The 20,192-nt window shown below is 41.8% G+C and overlaps 1 protein-coding gene and 1 non-coding gene across 4 annotated transcripts; both read right to left on the bottom strand.

Moving 5' to 3' along the window:
• Positions 1 to 4,232: 4,232 nt before the first annotated feature.
• Positions 4,233 to 19,672, bottom strand: LOC133979125 (ubiquitin-associated protein 2-like). 3 transcript variants are annotated; one of them, XM_062417576.1, is made up of 29 exons: positions 19,619 to 19,672; positions 18,109 to 18,246; positions 17,376 to 17,453; positions 17,134 to 17,244; positions 16,814 to 16,973; positions 16,406 to 16,483; positions 15,037 to 15,100; positions 14,692 to 14,780; positions 14,301 to 14,353; positions 14,064 to 14,128; positions 13,663 to 13,894; positions 13,288 to 13,543; positions 13,066 to 13,200; positions 12,725 to 12,861; positions 12,046 to 12,275; positions 11,661 to 11,898; positions 11,417 to 11,456; positions 11,031 to 11,160; positions 10,760 to 10,817; positions 10,350 to 10,581; positions 10,000 to 10,091; positions 9,407 to 9,457; positions 9,095 to 9,173; positions 8,660 to 8,860; positions 8,215 to 8,385; positions 7,297 to 7,401; positions 6,750 to 6,823; positions 5,779 to 5,970; positions 4,233 to 5,083 (listed from the first exon to the last, which is right to left on the bottom strand). In XM_062417576.1, the coding sequence occupies exons 2-29, from the start codon at positions 18,202 to 18,204 to the stop codon at positions 4,988 to 4,990; spliced, it is 3,543 nt and encodes a 1,180-aa protein (XP_062273560.1). In that variant the 5' UTR covers positions 18,205 to 18,246; positions 19,619 to 19,672; the 3' UTR covers positions 4,233 to 4,987. The 3 variants fall into 3 exon arrangements, with proteins under 3 accessions (XP_062273560.1, XP_062273561.1, XP_062273562.1); XM_062417577.1 differs by having other exon boundaries at positions 14,704 to 14,780; XM_062417578.1 differs by lacking the exon at positions 7,297 to 7,401.
• Positions 14,912 to 14,993, bottom strand: LOC133979798 (small nucleolar RNA SNORD121A). The gene has a single exon (XR_009925082.1). It is a non-coding gene; the product is annotated as a small nucleolar RNA SNORD121A (small nucleolar RNA).
• Positions 19,673 to 20,192: the final 520 nt, after the last annotated feature.

Genomic DNA, 20,192 nt, shown 5'->3' with positions numbered 1-20,192 from the left:
AAGTATCCCAGTTAGACAGAATTAGATAATGACTATTTTGGTTTTCATAAAGCTCAGCTGAGCTTGCAAAAAACTAAAGGGCCTGAAACAATCTATACATTCTGCAGTTCTCTCCAAGCAAGGAGGTGTTTCAACACAACCGACCTCAAAAGCTACAAAGACAGTTAAATCTGTAGGTCTGTATATTCTACCGAGTAATCACAACCTCGACCCCATGTTTAGCACTAACCCTGACCCAGCTGTGACGCTATTTAACCTGGGTTTAGCATTAATCATAATCCCAGATAAAGGAAGTATTAGGATCAGGGCAGAGTAATGTTGAATCTCTTTTTAGTCTCTCTTTTTCAGAAAATAATATTGCTAAAGCCGTATTGTGCCAAAAATTGGTTGGTATTGGTTTGAAAAAACAATTAGCACAACACTTTTAGGAAAAGATTGGGATAAAAACATCTAGACAAATGTACAGTTTACATGTTTAGCAATGTGTCACATTTTAAAAGCTGATTCAAACTGCTGCACCAGAATTGCTGTGATGATGGGTTTTTTGTTTTTGTTTTTTTCACCTAAATATCCCACCAGTGAACAAGTGGATGCATTACATTTTGGATACTGCTCCCCCTTACTTCACTGTGAAATCTGCTGTTGAATGCAAGCCTTGTCAGTCTCCTGGGCAATATTGACATAGACATACCAATGTAAAGTTTGGGTAAACTATGACCTCCACCTCAGTCATCATCCAATGGGAAACAGCCACAGACATAAAAAACTATTATATGGTTAGAAAGGGTATAAAGTCATGCTTTCCTCCCATAATATACCCAACCATCTTTCTACTTTACCAGTTGGATTATTCTTTTTGTAATCGTGGTTGTCAAGACTAAGGGTACAGACTGGTTAAAACACATCCAACAAGAGTGGGATCGCCCTTGGCTGTATCATTGAACATGAGCTGAACTCAAGTGTGTTGACCACTGTCACACAGCAGGTGGTCCTGGGTTGTGTGACCACCACTGCCAGGCAGACCCTCTGGCCTTTAGACTAGCTTTACCGCATATTTCCCCTCAACCAGTGAAGCTCATATGTCATGCCCCCCACCGCAACACAGGTCACAGCTAACTAAATGCTGTCATTATGGAATGTGCCCGGTATTATCTGCCGTTGAGCTTTTTATTCAAGGCCTTTGTTGATTGATGGGTTTTTGTTTTGCAGCAGTTTCCCGGGGATGTCTCTGTGCACAGCGAAAACTCTGTTCTGCATGGGACACAAGTGAAAATCAGCATAATTGCACTAATTGCAGCCAATTTCTCGCTGAATGGACCCTGCTGTCACATCTCACAACAAGCGGGGGGACAAGAGCATCTCATGGTTCCCCAGATGGAGATGAAAGGGCGTAAATGAAAAAAAAAACCCAGTGATCATCCTCCATTCAGCCAGATGGAAGGGCTTGTAATTTCAAGAGTAAAAAAAAAGCGGAAATTGATTTGAGTATCTAAATCAAGTACTCAGGTCACGAGGCCGCCCTGAGCAGTAGGGCCCCCAGTTTCCATTCAGGTCTATAATGTTGCGATATCCTGCATGACAGTCTCACAGCTCCCTGAGTTTCTGCCGGGAGTGAACCGAGTGAACCCCAACAAAACGTCTTTGTCAACATCTGAGAGAGCGGAGCGGTCACGAGTGTCAACAAACACTGAGGGGCATTCCTGTGTGCATTCCTGTGCCTCTTCAATGAAATAACAGGGTGCATCATGTGTTTAGGCCAAATACAACTCTGGGGAAAAAACTCCACACAACCCCCATGATACAACACAATGGAACGCCCTTATAGGAAACTGCGGCCAACTAGCTTTATTCACCAAGGACACAGCTAATTTGTTCATTCAGTATCAAGCACAACACTTTGAGAGGGGAACCTCCCACATGATTTTTCCTTTCCCATTAAGACAGGGGTGTTATCGGACATTTGTGCCCCTCTTGCATGTATGCATCTTGAAACTGCCCATTTACCACTGCTTCTCCTCACCTCTCTCATGTCCCTACTGCTCACAATCTTTACCTATCATGGCCTTACATACCTGCTACATCCTTTGCTTTCATTTCCTGATGGTCTCCTCTCTGTCTGCATCTTCTTTTTGTAATGTTTAAAGCCTCTGATTTTTTTTTTTTTTGGCATACACTGTGTCCTTTCTTACTCTTCTTTCTTTGATGTCTTTCCAAGAGCCCATATCTCCCACTGACACCCACCCAAACCACCACCACCACTTATCTGTAGCTCTCTCTGGGTGGGCTTCCAGCGAGTTAGGGTTGACCTTTCAACTTCACTTTGACCTTTGACCTTGTTTCACTAGGCTCCTGCACTTAGGCCACAATAGCACCTGCCACTCACCGACTTTCCATCTTCTCTGCTCTGCATCCCACCCCTCACATCACACTACTCCTCTCCTCTTCCCCCTCTCTCCTTTGTCAGTCACATACCAGGGTTATATGGGCTATTCTACATTCAGAGGAGAGAGATGGAAGGAGGCGGAGACAGGGAGAGAGCTCTATAGCCAAGTAAAACTTTGGTCTCCTGAGTCCTCGAGGAATATGAATACTGGTTTCCATGGTTCAGATTCAGTATGGCAGTGGGCCAGTTGTCAACATGTTTTTTTTGGTGCATGTATTCATTAGATTTGTTCAACCTTCATGTGTCCCATACATGATTCATACCTGTGCAATGAATCAGTGCTCCGGTTAATGTGTATGTGGTTTATGACCTGCCTCTGTAACTTTCCCTACGTTATGGAGAAGGAATCATTTATGTTTCTGTGAGCTGTGACCCACCTGAGCTAGCCTCTGGTGTCGAAAAGTCATCCAGTGTAATGTATATTACATGAAACCAGGAAAATAACTTAACTTAAGACATGACAATATTGCCACCTAGTGGAAAGTAATATGTACAAATAATACATGGCAAAGTTTATCTAAAGCTACCATGAAGCTTCAGTCATCCACGTGAGTCAAAGCAAGCAGATATCTTTCAATGTCAGTCTTTTTAGAGCTAAATTCCCTATTTTTGTTAATACTTTCACCACAAGGGAAGGGAAACAGTGTCTGAGGAATTTATTGATTCTAAATAGACTGTAAATGTGGCAGATATCTTCTTGATATGACTAACTCAGACTGATGAAGCCTTGCATAAGCTTCAGATAACTTTTATAATATAAAGTTTTTTTCTGCTCAAAACTAACAAAGCAATCCTTCTCCTTTTGTTTACCCTCAAACAGCCTCGCTTTTAACAACATAAGGTTCTCAAACTAAGGTAAAAATATAATTTCAGTAACTATGATCAGAGTTTTTGTTCCACATGTTATTTTTTTATTTTTATGGCTGCCTCTTTAGTCAAACTAACTACAGCAGAATTAAATGATCCTTTTTCAATAACTAAATCAGAAGGAATGAGTGCTTCCCAGCTCCAAAATGGAAAAATGTTGTTATCTGGGATGAACTGGGATGAATTGTCTAACTCAAGCTGGGCCACCATATGGTCAGCCACCAAACAGAAATGATCATTTCAGTTTCAGGGATGTTTTTAGGATTCATTTCACACAACATTTGTACATCGCAGCAGAACCCTGCGTTTGTTGTTTACAGTATCTGGAGGTAAAAACAACAAAGGTACCCCAGTCAAATGAGTTGGAGATACAGTATCAATTATATCATATTAATGATCACACAGATCCAATAAATCAGTCGACAAAAACCTTACTGTCAGATTTTAAAAACTGTACTTTCCAATTAAGCATCTTTAATTCACAGAAATCACTGTCATATCTAATTCTGTTGGTGTCTGATTCTTAATTTCAGTAAAGACTGATATGTAAAGATATATATATTATAATGTGTGCCAAAATAATTCTGCAGTTGAAAAGCTACATAATCGACCACTGACAAGGTTTACCTGTCCCTGAGAGAAAGTCGCCAATAGCCACTCATGGAACTTACTTATCACATCAATGTGCAAGAATTTACTTTCCATGTAAATCTATACACGATGATGTGGCACATTGTGTTATCAGAGACCTCCTTTCAAATAGTTCTGCATTGAGACTGAATGTGAAACCGGTGGGTTTTTTTTTTTTTTTTTTTAAATGTTCCCGTCTCAGACGCTCAGAAAACTTAAGTTTGACCTTGTTGAACATACAGTGTAGAAATACACACAAATGCAAATACAAAAGGACTCAGACAAGTCAGAGTTCCAACTGCTCAGAACTTTTATTTCGAGGGCAATGAGGATTAAAATTAAATTAAAATATAAAATTTAGATGGGCAAATCTGTCTTTAAAGGGAAGGTGTTGACACAGGGAGAGTAGGCAGCCCTCCGGAAGAAGGGAGAAGAAAGGTAGGAGGGGAAGCTACAAAATGAAGTTTTGGGGGATGAGCGTGTCATTTAGGTGGTTATGTATAAAAAAAGAAAAAAAAGAGGAGACAGATGCAGTTAGTTATTATAAACCCCACCCCCATCTGAAATGTCCTCATATGCAATCAGTGCTATAGCTCTCTTTTTCCTTTTTCTGGTTTATTCCAGGAAAGTTTTGATCAATTATCGTCTTCACCCACTCACCATCAATGTCTCATTCTGTCTTTATGTAACATCTTTTCCTGCAGTTTTGAAAAAAGTAAACAAAAAGTCCTTCAAAAATAAAATGCAGCAACCACATTTCATGTTCTACTATTACATATACAGTATATATATATATATAAATACATACATAAATATCTTACATGTACAACCAATTTTTGAAAAGGGGGGGAAGAGAGAACCCAAAAGACTTATGAGGACTTGAGGAGGTGGGGGGAGCCGGACGAGGATGGCCCTGGTTGCTCATTGTGAGGGTAGTGTGTCTTTCCGTTTGCTTTTTTTGATTTAGCTTTACACACACACACACGCTCGCGCACACACACACATACACACAGCCTTTTGGGGAGGAGAGGGAGTGGGAAGCATTCCTCAGTTGGCCCAGTAGGGGGAGCTGCCATAGCTGGACTTGCTGCCTTGGGTTTTCTGCTGCATGCTGCTGGACTGACTGCGCTGACCGGGACCACCCTGAGGAGAACAAGAACACCATTCAGTCCATCATGTTTAAGAGTTTAAGTAACTGCCTGACAGGTTTATTTCATTTCCACATTCTATTAAGTTTATTCGCCCTTTCCAACCACATAAGTTTTCCAGGAACCTTTGTAGGGACCGAACTTCCCTCTGCAGCACTCAGACAGCAGGAACACACAGATGCACTTTTGGTCCCTAGGGTGTGAGGTTTCTAGCCCCACCCACAAAAATATCTCCCACTACCAAAATAGTACTTTCTCATGGCCCAGGACCTATTAAGGGTGAGTTGCCACAATTAATTATACCAACAAAAAAAAAGTCTAAAAATGTCAACCTGTGTACAGCAATAATTCAGATGCAACCTAAGTGGTTGTTGACATTAATATTATTGAATATGGAAGCAGCAGCTTTTCTGACCTCTCAAAAAAATTAGAGCGTGCCACAGAAAGACAACTTCATTTTCTAAGTAATGCAACTGTCTAACAGTAAATTACAAATATGATGTGAATCGTGTTTTAAAATACTTGGGAATGGGTTGAAATACAAAAACAAATGCACCAGATAAGAATACAGCAACTCAGAAAACATGTCTGCCAAATAAAATGAACAAAATCACAGATAAAAACTGAATGGTAAAAACATTTTCTAATGATGCCAACTAATTTGAGACACTGAGCGCAGAATGTTTTTACCTGTCCGTCCTGTGTGAGGTGATGGTGCAGCAGCTGGGAGTGGGGCTGTTGGTGTGGCGGCAGGATGTGCAGGAAGGGAGCAGGGGCGTAACCAGGAGCACCCCCAGGGTTCAGGGGCCCTGTTCCCCCCAGTGCTGAGGGCAGGCTGAAGGGTGGTGGTGTCCCTGTGTGGAAGCCCTGCTTGTCAAATGACTGAAGAGAACAGAGAGGAGACAAGTGGTTAAAACCAAAACTACAGGTAAACCAGACTTAACACATGAATGTGAAATCATTCTTAGAAATAAATGAAATCAAATCTTGTACATTTTAATTATAAAAATAACAATGGAAATATTTACCAACACCATGTCCCACCAGTACCACACTTGCCAACACTCCAGTTTTACCCAAGTTTCTCCTGTATTATCACCCCCTGTCGAGCTGTACTCCTGTCGTTATTTCTCCCAGGATACTCCCATAATTTGCATGGCCCTTTCCAGACTGCCTATAGCCCCTTTCACATATGCAATCTATCCCATACATTGGGTCATGTGTAAATAGGAGCAGGGATGGCTAGTAACATTTTAGAGAAAAATGCCAGTATGGCTTTGTTGGCCAGCATTACCACGACATGTGTGAAAAGGTGCAAGACGTAAAACATTTTCAATATGTGAAAAGTGAAAATCACAAGCAGTGTCGGAAAGGTTATCCCAGTAAATTATGTGTGAAAGAGGCTTATGAAACACAATTTACACACGACATACAATTTCAACATTTTCACAGCTGCTCTCTACACAGGCAGTCTTTCCTTCTCCTTCACCCCTCGCTGAAAAAGACTCCCTCTATTAAAGTCTAAATGTTGGCAGATTTTCAGTACAAATCTATTCCAAAAAAGGTCACAGAAGTGCAATTTTAAGACTACAAGCAGAGGCACAAGGCCTTTAACATAATGATATACATACAACAGGCAACTGGATAGATGGCTGACTCACCTGTGTTTTGCTGTAGATCGAACCTCCCATATCAGGTACTCCTCCACTGGTACCTGACCCTGACAGTCCCGGTGCTGAGAGGGAAATGAAGAGAGGGGAGGAGGAAGGAGATGAAGATTTAAGAGAGAGAGAGAGAGAGGGGGGGGGGGGGGGGGGGGGGGAGTAAGAGGGGTAGAAAACGATAAAGAAGAAAGGAAAATCAAGGGGTTAAGGGGGAATAAGATGAACTGTCACTTCACTGCTGATGAGTGAATATTAAGCACTGAATGTTTATTTCCACTGTTAGTAGAAGGGGGGCCAGCCAGTAGGAAGAAGCATATTAAATGAAGAGGCGCAGAGGTGCGATTCTCACTTAATTCACCCTTTGGCAAGAATCCATATATGTGCACATCACACACGTGCAAATACGCACCTTTTTCCAGAACACTCTTGACTGTAGAATCATCTGCAATTGTGAGTACATCTGGGTTTTTTTTTTCCCCCCACAGGACAACGCCCACTGACTGTGTGTGTTGTTAGAGTGTGCGCACATGTGTAGTGTGTGTACCTTTCCCTGGGCCGCTGCCCGCTGATTTGGCCTGTGACTGGGCAGAGCCTCCGTACCCTCCCTTACTGTATTCCCCACCGTGGGCTTGAGACAGGTCATCAAAGGCTGAAGGAGGAGGAGGAGTACAGAAAGAAGAGGAGGCAGAGCGAGCAGATGAGGAGGGGGGGGAAGAAGATAAAAGGAGACGGAATAGATAAGGTGAAAAAAAAAAAAAAAAAGAGGAAAAAGGATGGAAAGAGAAAAGAAGAGAGGGGGGCACAGGAGAGAGAGAGGCAGTAAGGTAACCTGACTAAAATGGCAGCTGTCTATATTGAGCCGTGTCCAACTTCAGCAGGGGGTTTGAGCTATGCATGCAGCACAAGCAAAAAAAAAAAAAAAAAAAAAAATCACACACAAAGGCCCAATCCCACACGCACATGCAGCATTTGGTGTTCATGTATGAAGAGTTGGATGTTGATTTCTCTCCCTTCCCACCACACATTTCACTCCCTGATTTATGACCACGTCTCTTACTTATTGCCATCATCTTTGTATATACACTCTGTCTCGCTCGCAATACCCGTACTAGTAAAATACAGTTATAACAAACCAGTTTATGACATAGAAGTATTAGTTGCTAAATAACCCACTAATATTACAATGACTAGTCCAACTTTTAAAAAGGTTTATTAGATAACCTTCAACTATTTTTGCAGCATGCTATTGTGATAGATTATTTAGCAGTAATAATTTAAGATGAACCTGTGCTGTTGTAGTCCAATAAACGCACAGGCTGGAGTCTGTGTGTGTACTGAATTTAAACACTTAATTAAAAGTGTCTTTTACCATCGCTAGACTGAAAATGCACTGTGTTAACTGTCTGAAAAAGTCGATCCAAGGAGTCACAGATGGAGCCTTCTTGTCTCTTCCTGGTCTTACCTGCGCCATATGCATGCTGTCCGTAACTTGGCTGATGCTGTTGGTGGTACTGGTTGGAGGGGTTGGCCAGGCCCATAGTAGGTTGTTTGGCTGAAGCAGGAGGCACAAAGACGGTGGGGCCGTACTGGAAGGCTGAGGGAACTCCAGGCATACCAGCATAGTACGGCAGACCTGTAAAATGGTCAATCAATAATCAGTTTTCATTTTTGTCCAATTAAAAAATAATAGTTTCCTAAACAGTCATCTGGCTTCACTGGTAAAAAACAAAAAAACAAACTATTTTAAGCTCCCAGTACTCCTTACTGGCATTTAAACAAGAAGCCAAAAATAACAAGAGGACAGATGGAAACTAAATACTAAGTGCATGATGAGTTAACAGGAAATGCCTGTGAGGATATGTCTGTCTGACATCCTCATCATGAAATATCATTTTGCTCATCCTCACCAGTATATCCATAGCCAGGAGGCAGAGGGGGGTTGAGGAAAGCCTGGTTCTGTGTCTGCTGGCCCTGGCCCTGTCCTTGGCCCTGTCCCTGTGTCCCTGCTTGTGGTGCCTGCTGGGGCTGTGACTGCACCCCGGCTGTAGACAGGCTGGTTGGGGGAGCTGGAGATGAAGAGTCATTCCTGCCAAACTTTGTCGCCTCACCTGGACAGAAAACAGTGGTATAAAAGAAAAAGCTTCTTTTTTTTTTTAAAGCTCCGTAACAGTCTGTTAAATAGCTAATATGAATTAGCAAAGAATACACCAAAACGAAGGAAAGAAAGTATTTCAACAGAGACACTGATCAGCTATTGTGTCAGTATCATTGTATCTTGAAACATAACACATGGTCAGTAAGTCAAAAACTCCCCATTCATCATAAAATACATTTTGATTTACCAGAATATGGGTTATTGGCCAGGCCATCTCTTCCAGGCATGGCAGCTGTATTACCAGGGAATGTTACACCATAGTAGTCCTGTGTAGGAGGACAAAAAAAAAAAACAAACAAACCCTTGATTAAAAATACGAGCAGAGCCCTTCCTGTTTTGTAGCTTTTTCTAATCAGTACATCTCAGACTGGTACTTTGGAGATTTAATGATAATGCCATGCAATACAAGAGATATTATATGAATGGTTGAAACACTGGACGTCAACTAAGGTAATATACAGCAGGGTACTTGACAGAACAAACACCTCAAGAGACTCACCATAGGAAGGCGAGACTGCAGCATTTGCAGTTCCTCGTATCCATAGATCTGCTGTTGAAATAAAGATGGCCCACATGTTCAGAAACGCAAAAAACAAAGAATTCTGTACATATTTTCCAGTTCCTGTAAATTAGATGTAGGGAACAACTGCTAACTATTTAGCATCATTTTAGAGTCTCCACTAAACCTCACTGTGGCTTACAAACTGAAATTTAGCTTTATCCTCTACTTCTTTTAGCCTCTACTCTGCTTTAGTCAGTTTCTCAGTGCGTTTCATAGATAGTGTTTTAACAGAACCTACTAAAACACAATCATTAACACTGATTAGCTGTACAGAATGAGGAATGAATGCTAGCATAGTTGTTCAAGTTTATGTGTCCTCGCCTGCTAAATGAAGTCTTTAAAGCGTAGGTGCGCAGACATGAAACCTAACGAACAGGTAACAAAATGAAGATGATCTACATTTTTGTGTAGATTAGTCACTTGAGATACCAACACCCATCTATTTCATCTGTTTCATTAAGAAATAACAAACAGGCAGACTAATTAATACACAAACAATTGAATACATTTTTAGAGAAGTATATAGTTACCGGGTAAGCTGGGAGCAAGCCACCAGGGCCCATTATGTACTGGTTAGCCAGGAGAGGTGGCACTCCTTGGGCCAAGTTAGGAGGAGCTTTACCTGGGAAAGAGATGAAACACAAGGGGTATTTGAATTTGACTTAATGGCTGAATATTTTAACCAATTTTAACCAAGGATATTTTGTGATTTAAACTTGTAAAGTAACGAAACAAATAGACAACCAAAGGGAGGGAGTACTTCTTACAAGAACTGTATTCGATAGAGTCTTTAATTTAAATGTAAATGGTCACAAAAATAAAACTTTCTCCAAAACATAAAGCAAAACAAAAACGAGTTCCTTTGTGAATATGAGCCTACCGGAGGTGGCGGTGAGCAGGGGCGCCGTGCGGTTCCCTGCAGCTGAGAGCGAGGTGTTTGTGATAGAGTTTGTGCCATTAGGAGTTAGTCCTGGTGCTCCTGATGGGTGCAGACCATTGGTGGTTGAGCTGCTCACAGCCAGTGGAATTGATGTATTGGGATTGATAACCTGGCTGGATGACGATGGAAAGGCATGGAGGTTGTTGCTGCTGCTGATGTCCTCGTTGGTCATCTGCAGGAATGGGACAAGAGCAGAGAGAGTCACGACATGAAAGTCTTTCATGAATAACACCATGTTTCTCTCAAACCCTCACTGCTTAATGGAAGTCCTGCACTCAAAGCATCATATCCTATTATATTACCACAACTGCAGATTTATGGCTTGTGAGTTCAAGCATGTACACACTCACCGTCAGGGAGGAGCTTGTGGCGAGCGCCAATCCAGATGAGTGAGAACTAGTCACATGACTAGAAAACAAAGAAAAGTGTTTAAGTCAGCCTGTTTAAATCTGATGAAGTGGCAAACACTTGAAGATTGGGAGATTCAGTGAAAGATGTTTCCACATTCAAAGATTAAGATATGTGCTTGTAACCATCATCATCTCCAAAGAAAAAAAAAAAAGACAACTAATGAATCAATGTGCAATGCAGTACGTGACATGTGAATGAAGCATCCCATACCTGCTGAGCGAGGCAATAGATGTTGAGTGCGAAGGTGTGACTGCTGGCGAAGGGATGTGGTGCACGGGGCCACTATCACTGGTCATTATGGGAGACTCCGTTTTCATCGTTCTGGACGTTGATGACATAGCTGGTTGGAGAAAAAAAAAGGAATTGTATATTTCAATTTGGTGTTAATTTGTAGGAGGATGAGGAAACAAGAATGAAACAAAACAAATATGAAAGATGAGCTGAATACATCTTGGTCTTATCAAACCTCATCAACTTAGTCTGAGAGGACTCTCCACTTCCTACCGGATGCATTTTGCAATCAATATTCATTATATTAGATTTTATAGGACACTCCAGTGCTGTTCTCTATAACTGACCATGCTGAGAGTACTTACTGTCCTGTGTGCTCTGCGTCTTCATGCTGCTGTAGCCATTCTATGGGAGAAAAGGAAAAACATTGATTTTGCACTGTGTTTTTTCATGTGTACCGTAATGACAAAGTTATCTATCTAGAAAAGGAAAACATTGATTTTGTCATTCAGCTTTATGTTGAATATTAAGCAAACATTATGCTTTTGAGAAATAACAGTCAGTTCTTTATCATTTAGGCTTTTTTCCATACAGAAAATGTATCCTTACTGTGAGGGGTCCAGCAGCTGATGAGACATCCTTGCTCTGAGAGTAGGCCAGATGGGGTGGCAGGGACCTTGGGCCACTGCTCTCCACACGGTTGGCTGTAGTAGGGGCTGTGGAAGAGGGTGGAGCAGCTGCACTGGGAAGACCCAGTGAGGGGGAGGGTGTTGCACTGGGTAAGCCCAAAGATGGTGAGGGGAAGCTGGGATCTGATACAGCTGAGGGTAAACTGCTCATGTGTTCACTGTTCACAAAACAAAGAGAAGGGCAGATGGGTAAAGATTAGTAAATAAAATATACAAACAACATAATCAGAATAGCGGTAGAGACAGGAAGTATTAATACTGGCTTCATAAATGCACGCCGTACATAAACTCTCACACATACACACCTCACAGATCCTGGCTTGGAGAACAGGCTGTTCTGTGGTTGCTGTGTGGGAACAGCGGTGGGGACAGGCATGGGCGCTGGCACCGTTGGAGCTTGTTCCCTGACTGACTCCGTCTGAGCCATATCCACCGTTCCACTGCCAGCCTCAGAACCAAAATCAAGAGCTCCAAACTGGACATTCAGGCCAGATATATCTGCCGAGCCCGGCATCTCCACTGCCGAAGAGGGGATCTGAAGTAAACAAAGATTGAATGGAGTTTTATTTAATGTTTGATTATTTATAATTTATTTTTGGATGATATGTAAAATGTTTAAATCATGGGAATCAAGTTGTTTAAATGCAGAGAAATATATTACTGTCAGTCAGTCATTAACATAGGATGACTGCCTAGTAGCCATCTTTAGTCCTTACCTGTTACAGACTTATACTGAAAGAGGACTGTACATTTATCTGCAGCCACTGTTTGTTTACGAAGTAAAGTAATGAGGGTGGAGTTAAAAGCTTGCAGAAAGCCTGGCAGCTAGCTGGGTGTCTTAACAGATCACGCTCATGTCTTTATCTCAAACTTATGGGAGCACATTAAGTTTTTGCCATGTCTTACAAGTGTTGTCAGTCTTTGATTATTTTAGGGAAGTCATTGCACTGCCGAAAAAAAATTTCAGCTGTGAGAGGAACTTACCTTTGAAGGAGGCGGTACTCTGCGTCTCTGTGTCTTGAGCTGCCGCTGGGGGGGTTCTGTGATGGGAGGCTCCATGCCTGGCAGCTTTACTCCAGGAGAAGCTCCGTCTCTTACAGGAAGGATGGTGGACTCGTGACCTGAAGTAGATGAAAAGGGGCCCGTTTTAATTTACAATATGATTCAGAACACAGCAATCAATGGAATCGAAAGTACTGCCGATTATGAAAATAGTCTTGAGTTGCAGCTCAATGTGATGTGGTATGCTATGCAGGCTGTCTGCCTTAAATGTCAGTTTAGTTATAGAAAAAAATGGAAAAAGTGATAATGGTGTAGTCTAATACCTGGTGGTGTGGGAACCTGTGGACCATGTGACTGAGACAGGTGCAGAGGCTCTGTTGTGGGAAGGATGGACTGTTGCTGCCTCTGTGCCAGCTGGCTGAGCACCGCTGATGGTTCTGGCTGAAGCTTCATTTCCACTGAAGAGAATGGGAAATATTTTACAACCAGTGTACTACAGTGCACTGTAGTGCGGAGGTCTTTATTTACTTTTGAGGTAAACTTACAGTGTAGGGCAGTAACAGGGCCATTCTCCAATCTCTGAGGCTTGATTTCGACAGAGGGAGAAGGGGCAGGAGCAGGACTTTGAATTGGAGGTGGCCCTGCATCTTTGGAGACGTTATTGTTGCTGGTGGTGGCCAGTGTCTGACTGGCTCTCTGACCAAGCCGAGGCCCATTGAGCTGCTCTGATGTCCTGATGTCAGAGGCGGGTGCTGGCTTAGGTGCATTCAGAGACCCAAAACCAGAACCCAGGACTGAGGACTGGTAGGAGGATGAGAGAAGCAGAACAAGAACTGAATACACTGATATCAATCGGTAGGTACATAAACATATATGGATATATAACATATGGATGTGTGTGTATGCGTGGCCGTCTTTACCAGTGCAGCATGTGCGTAGGTGGTACTAGCAGAGGCGGCATGGGCATAGGTGTTTGCTGTGGCATGCGCGTAGCTGTGAGTTGCAGTGCGTCCGTTGTGGTGGGAATTGGTAAACACCAGGCTTTGCCCCAAATCCTCGGCTGAGGGACCATCAACCATCACCCCCAAGTCAGATTCCACAGAGCCCCCTACGGCCCCTCCAGCCTTGGGCAGTAGGGTAGCCAGGTCCACACTGAGGAGAAGCAGGCAACAAGGGAACAGATAAAGTGGATGGAGTGTAAAGTAGGAGGACAAAGAGGTTGGAGGAGGAGAGGTGTCAGGGAGAAGTTAATGTTATTCTCTAAAATACAGCCAGTTCTTTGTTATTTTAAGTTGAATATACTTTGGACAGGACGGCTTACTTTTGTCCCAGTGAGATGTGGTTTGCTGGAGCAGAAGAGGCAGTGAATACTTTGGTCTCAGACAACTGTGAGAGGGCAAAAAATGCAAACCCTATTATCCATCATATTAAAATAGGCATATGTGATGTGCTGTATATTGTATAAACTGTTCAGGGCCACACTGGTATGCTTAAGCTGCATAAAAATCATTCAATCTTAAACCATATTCGGAAATTAACATCAGTAGTACTGCCTTACATCCTCATTCCAGTCTTCTGAAGTCCAGTCTTCCAGATTGCCTCCCCATGTTCCTGAAAAAACAGTACAGAAGCCAAGTCAGTGTTGCCGTGTTTACATAAACTCATGATATGTTCTCAGCGATCATCCATCACCCCAAAACAGTGACAAAAAGCACGATGACTGCTTTAATACAACACAAACAATCTACAATCCTGAACTGCTTTGCTTGTTTCTGCTTGAATCTCACACGCTGTGGCCTGAAACAGACTGAAAGCCTTGCAGTTCACTGATTTTGGGGCAAGTGAACACTAGATAATGCTGATACTTAAAAGCTAACAATTAAGTCATTCCACGGCACAAGAAATGGGCATCCAAACATAACATTTTATGTTTTGGTTATTTTCCATACCAGTTCCCTCACCATGTTCGTTGCCGTCCTCTTCCCATGCCTCCTGGCGACCTCCCGAGTTAGCCGTGTAGTCAGCGGGATTGAAGGTGCTGAAAGGAGGAGAGGTAGAAAGAAGAGACAACAGGAAAGGTGGAAAAACAATGTAGAGAGGGTGAGCAAAGAAGCTACTGTTTCTATCAAACAACCACAAAAAACAAATAAATAGGACTTAAACACTTTCAATGAGGAGATTCAGAAACTTAGTCTTTCCACACATTTGTTTTAAGATATGTGCTTGTAATTACCATCATTACCTCCTCATCCTACTTAGCTTAAGATCTACACTGAAACATGTGTTCTTCTTACCCCATTCCCTGGGAGGAGAACCTGTTGCCAGCAGCTGCTCTTCCTCTACCACGACCCCCCACCCCTGTGGACACACAAAACAACCACATAACGTTGTACATTAAGCTGTTCTTGTTGTTTTTTAAGTATCAAACTAGCACTGTGTTGTTTTACTGAAATGTTGCTTTCTTAATATAGAGCTTTACCAGGCATTAGACAATATTCTACTTGTCCGTTTTTGTTTTAATTTACATCAAATTAATTTATTCTGTAAAATCTTCAAACATGGGCACGGAGATAACAGATAAGTCTTAGGTCTAAACACAGCTGGGCAATATGGACAAGACCAAATACCTCAATATCAATATTGTGACAGTATTGTAGGGATGACTATTGGTGGTTTCAACAAAGATTTACACAATGACATTTTTGATAAATAGTTATCAGTAATGTGAATATAATGATTAAGTGGGTAAAGGCAGCTACAACAATCATGGTATGTTCAGAAATAAAGAAAACTACATCGTTTAATTGTAATGCAGCATTTAAAACCAGGAAAAGACAACATTTCTGCCATATCAGCATATTAGGATATCCAAAATTTAAGAAATGATCTACTTTCATATCACAATATATATAATATTGATGTGTTGCCCAGCCCTAAATCTTATAACAAATGGATTTGTTTTTGGCCACGGAATAGCTTTAAGTGTAGTCTTGAATTATTTTTGAAGCTTTTAATTTTTACCCATTCAATAATGACAAGCTGCAAACAAGGATGCATGTATTCCTCTACAGACAAAGCACAACCTGCCAAATAACATCATTTATTTCTTCTGATTGAAACCTTGACTGACCTCACAACTCTTTGATTAAAGCCTACAAATTCTGTCAAATTCTTCTACTTCCCATGTTCTGATCTTTTTATTGATGACACCCCCCGCACACCACCACCACCCCCCCTACACACACACACAAGCAGCTGCAGGGACTAAGCTCATTCCACACATGCTGAGTATTGCAGCACTCTAAATGCCTGCGGACACAAATAGCTATGTTGCCAGCTACATCACCAAAACATACGCAGTATCTTCAGACACAATTACAATTTGCAAAAATGTGTGGACATGTTTGTGCAAACACTTACATCTATGTAAAAAGCTGTAATATAAACACCACAACAATGGAGAACTTTAGTTTATACATTAACCCAATCTGATTTTCTAACCAGACCAGAGCCTTCTGGAAATGTACACTAATAGTAGCTATGGATAACATTCCCTGCCCCCATTATCGTCATACTATCCAACTTTGGATGGGAATTCGTCACTAACAAGATGGCAACGCATTTTTAAAAATTGAAGCAGTCACACAGTTCTGTACGGCTCACCTCTGCCTCGCCCTCTGCGTCCACGGTCTCCTCCTCTCTCTCCAGGAGCCACCTCAAACCCATTCTCCTCTAGCCGACCTGGAATCAACAGGAAACAAAGGGCCACCGAAATTAAGACATTAAATCCCATATATAGTTAATCCCATATATTATTAATACTATCTCATCAGAGCATTTTAATTAAACCCCGAGGGAAATCAAAGTTCTATATACACCTCGTACTTTTAGCAACATAACTGAAAATAAACTAGCGCTAGAAAATTATTTATTCTTCCTCAGACAAAACACTAAGGCGGCGAAATACACAGAATACCATTGTAACACACAGACAAGGAACAAATATCTACACAATCCAAGTTTCTTATTCCTTAGGATGGAAGAAAGGAATATAATTTATCAATATCTTACCTTCGCGGCCTCGGCTGATACCTCGGCCCCTCCTGTTGGATCCCCCACGTCCGCGACTGGCCTCCCTGTCTCCTCCTTTCTTCTCCCTGCTCTCCTTTATCTCTGAGGGCCCTCCTTCTTTCCCAAGGCTCCGCTTCTTCCCCACAGTCTCCCAGGAGTTCTGGACACAGAAATTAACAAGGTAATTAGATTGTGTCTATAAAACACACCTACATCATGATAGAAATTTTGCATTGTTTATGGATTTTGTGACATCATAAGTGAACACAAGTACGTATATAGGATGAATATAGCGTGTGCTGGTCTATATTGGCTCTCACTGTGTCAGAGGTGCTCTCCAGCAGGAAGTTGATGGCTCTGTTTACATCTTCGTTGCAGTCATGAAGGGCTACCATGCACTCGTCTTGAGTCTTCCCAGATACCTCAATCAGCTGTGCAAAACATAAACGTAAAATCAACACTCAATGCAGTGAGGGTGCCACTGTCAACAAATTCCAGGTTGATACAGTGGTGGGCCACAGGAATTTGTCTTTGTGTGTGTGTATATGCACAAACACATTACCTGTTTGACCTTTTCTTCAAAGTCAGCATCATTTTTGTCGTAGATCATTTGGGCCAAACGAATCTGTTCTGCTGTGGCCTGGTAAACAAAGTTCAGTAAGAAACAATACATTCTGAAAACAATGCCTGGTGTCATTTTCGTAGTCAAACAAAACCGTTGGGAAGGACCCTGTGTTTGTTTACTCATTTCAATAAAAGATGGCATAATCCTACACATCTAAAAGTCCAATTATGAGTGAGAATTCGATGCGCCCCGTTAGTCTACTGATTAAGATACACAACCATGTTAGCGGTTCGATTCCAGCCTTTGACCTTTTTTGATGACACACCCCTTATTGCGTATGTTTATAGTCTCTGTACATTTCAAATGTATTTTTTTTTTTTTAAGTTTTACTACCAAAAAATATATTTTTTAAGTGAGTGTGAAATCCAATGCTTCTTCATTCCACATTATACTTTCAATCGCAGTATAACAACATTTAAGACTAAGTGAGCCAATCTGTGGTGCTGTTGAATTGAATCCTGTTATACTGAGAGGGGTTTCTAATACAATGTCCACCTCCCAGTATAACCACACCACAAACTACAGCCTCCAGACCGATCATAAAATACACCAACACCTCTCTAAAATAGATAAATGTAACCTTATACCCTTCATGAAGGTAAGATTTATTGTGGGGCTGCTGTACGTTGTGTCCTGTGTCATAACTGTATGTATAATAGGGAAAACCCACCTGTATCTGTTTCTGTGGCTGTGTTGTTTGTGTGGTAGTGGGCAGCGTTCTGTCCCGAGTCCCCCGGGCTTGATTGCTGACCACTGAAGTCATCATATACAGTATATACAAAACAATGTATGTACAAAATAGAAAAATCTGGGAAGATAGAAAGACAGGGCAGAACATTAAGTGCCAGAAGGCTACATTGCAGTACCAGTTCCTAGTAAGATACAATAGTGGGTAAATATCCGCATCCCAGTACAGTATACTGAATATGTAAGCAGACTGAGGCTCACTGTTGTCAAGTATGCCATGTAAGACTATAACCCCATCTGTCGCCCCCACCTCCTAAGTTAAATTTAGCCAGCCAAGAGGGGACAGTCCAGTCCCAGGTGTCATCTTACAACCCTCCCACACAAAAACACCAAGAGTATCAACCAGCATATGTTATGGGTAGTATGAATTATACGGTTTTTTTTTAAAACAATGACGCCATGTTAACATCAGCAATGTGGCATTTGATTATAAGTAATGAGTAACCACAACGGACACGGCCCTTTACGCAAGTCTAAACGTTGTCTCGGGAAACCGAAAGCACACGACTCCACTGGGTTAGATTATATTACGCAATAACTGCTAGTTAAGCAACAATAATAATGACTGACAACAGATGAAGTTCACCGGCTGTGCTCGTACCATTGTCTTACAACTGTCTAGACAAACGCACGGTCAATATAATGACATTACTGTTAACTGTATAATGAACTTATAATTGTTGTTTTTTATTCGTGAATGTCTAACGTGACTAATCGCTGAATCGTTAGTTAAGTAAACGTTACAAGAATCTGGATGGACGGAAATATGAGCCGCACCGACTTACGTTCAAATTAGCGTTAGGTCAACCAGCTAGCTCACTGTAGCTTTAGCACCGCAGCTCGTCTTTGTTCCGTCTGCGACTCACACACATACACACGACTCCTACAACTAATCTACTGGCAAGATATTAGCACTGCTGCCGTAAAATTAACCTATCAAACGGTGATATTTATGTTCGTACAGGCCAGCCGAGTCAAGAGCAAAAAAAATAAACAAATGCGATAAGTGCAAAGATTCACCCTTTTGTGAAAACCTATCAGAGGAGCTAATATTAGCATCGGGCTAACACAACCGAAACGAACGGGAAAAAACACCGCGCTGAGACACACACAGCGGTCCGTGCCTATATTTTATTAGTAATAATGTGACACTGTGTGTTCTCGAGAATTAATGTTAACCTACGACAAGAATCGCCGGTGTACTAACTGCCCCAGCATGTGAACGGCCTGTCCGCTTACAATACAGCAACACGGTAACGTTACGGCAGAGCTTTCACTTTGCTAACCACCGAGCAGGGCGAGCCGTGTCTCCCAATCAGGCGATTAGTCTCCTTAAATTAACTACTAAATAACACGGTAAAACGTATACGTCGTTCAACCCGCTTTTAAGTCGATTATATTGGTACGACAGAGCCTTTTCTTTCTTTCTTTACCTGCTAACACGCTTCGCTCAGCCAGCAGCAGATGCTGTCACGTGACACACCGCGCCGTTGTTGAACGTTGTGAGGGCGACGCAGCTAATCAGGACGCGCCGAACCGGTCACGTGGTTTCAACACCGTGCCCTGACGTGCGCGCTGCCGTACGATAACGCGCGGCATTGTTAAGTGTTTTCAGCATGGCTTCAAGCCCGAAGAAAACTTACTAGGGAGTTTATGGAAGAAGGCATGGCTTTTACCAAATCGATACTTAATAACCAATAAAGTTAAGAACAATTATTTTAAACTCATTCATAAAGTTTATCCACAGCTCCCAGTACCTCCCACTCCCACTAAAATAGACTGATGCTGTCCTGACTATCCCTGGGACATTGCACACATGTATATAATCTCAGGAATTTCTGCATTGCACAATTATATATTGCAGATTTACTTGCACAGAGATTGTATACATAGTATTTTATTTTTATCACTTTCACCTTTACACCTTTTACACCTTAAAAAGAGATTTAAGAGAGATGTTGATGTGAGTAGTCCAGAAACTATTGTAGCCTACATTTATTTTGGCAT

This window comes from Scomber scombrus, chromosome 4 (genome assembly GCF_963691925.1).
Source record: "Scomber scombrus chromosome 4, fScoSco1.1, whole genome shotgun sequence".
Lineage (NCBI taxonomy): Eukaryota > Metazoa > Chordata > Actinopteri > Scombriformes > Scombridae > Scomber > Scomber scombrus.
This window is presented reverse-complemented; position numbering and strand designations above follow the sequence as displayed.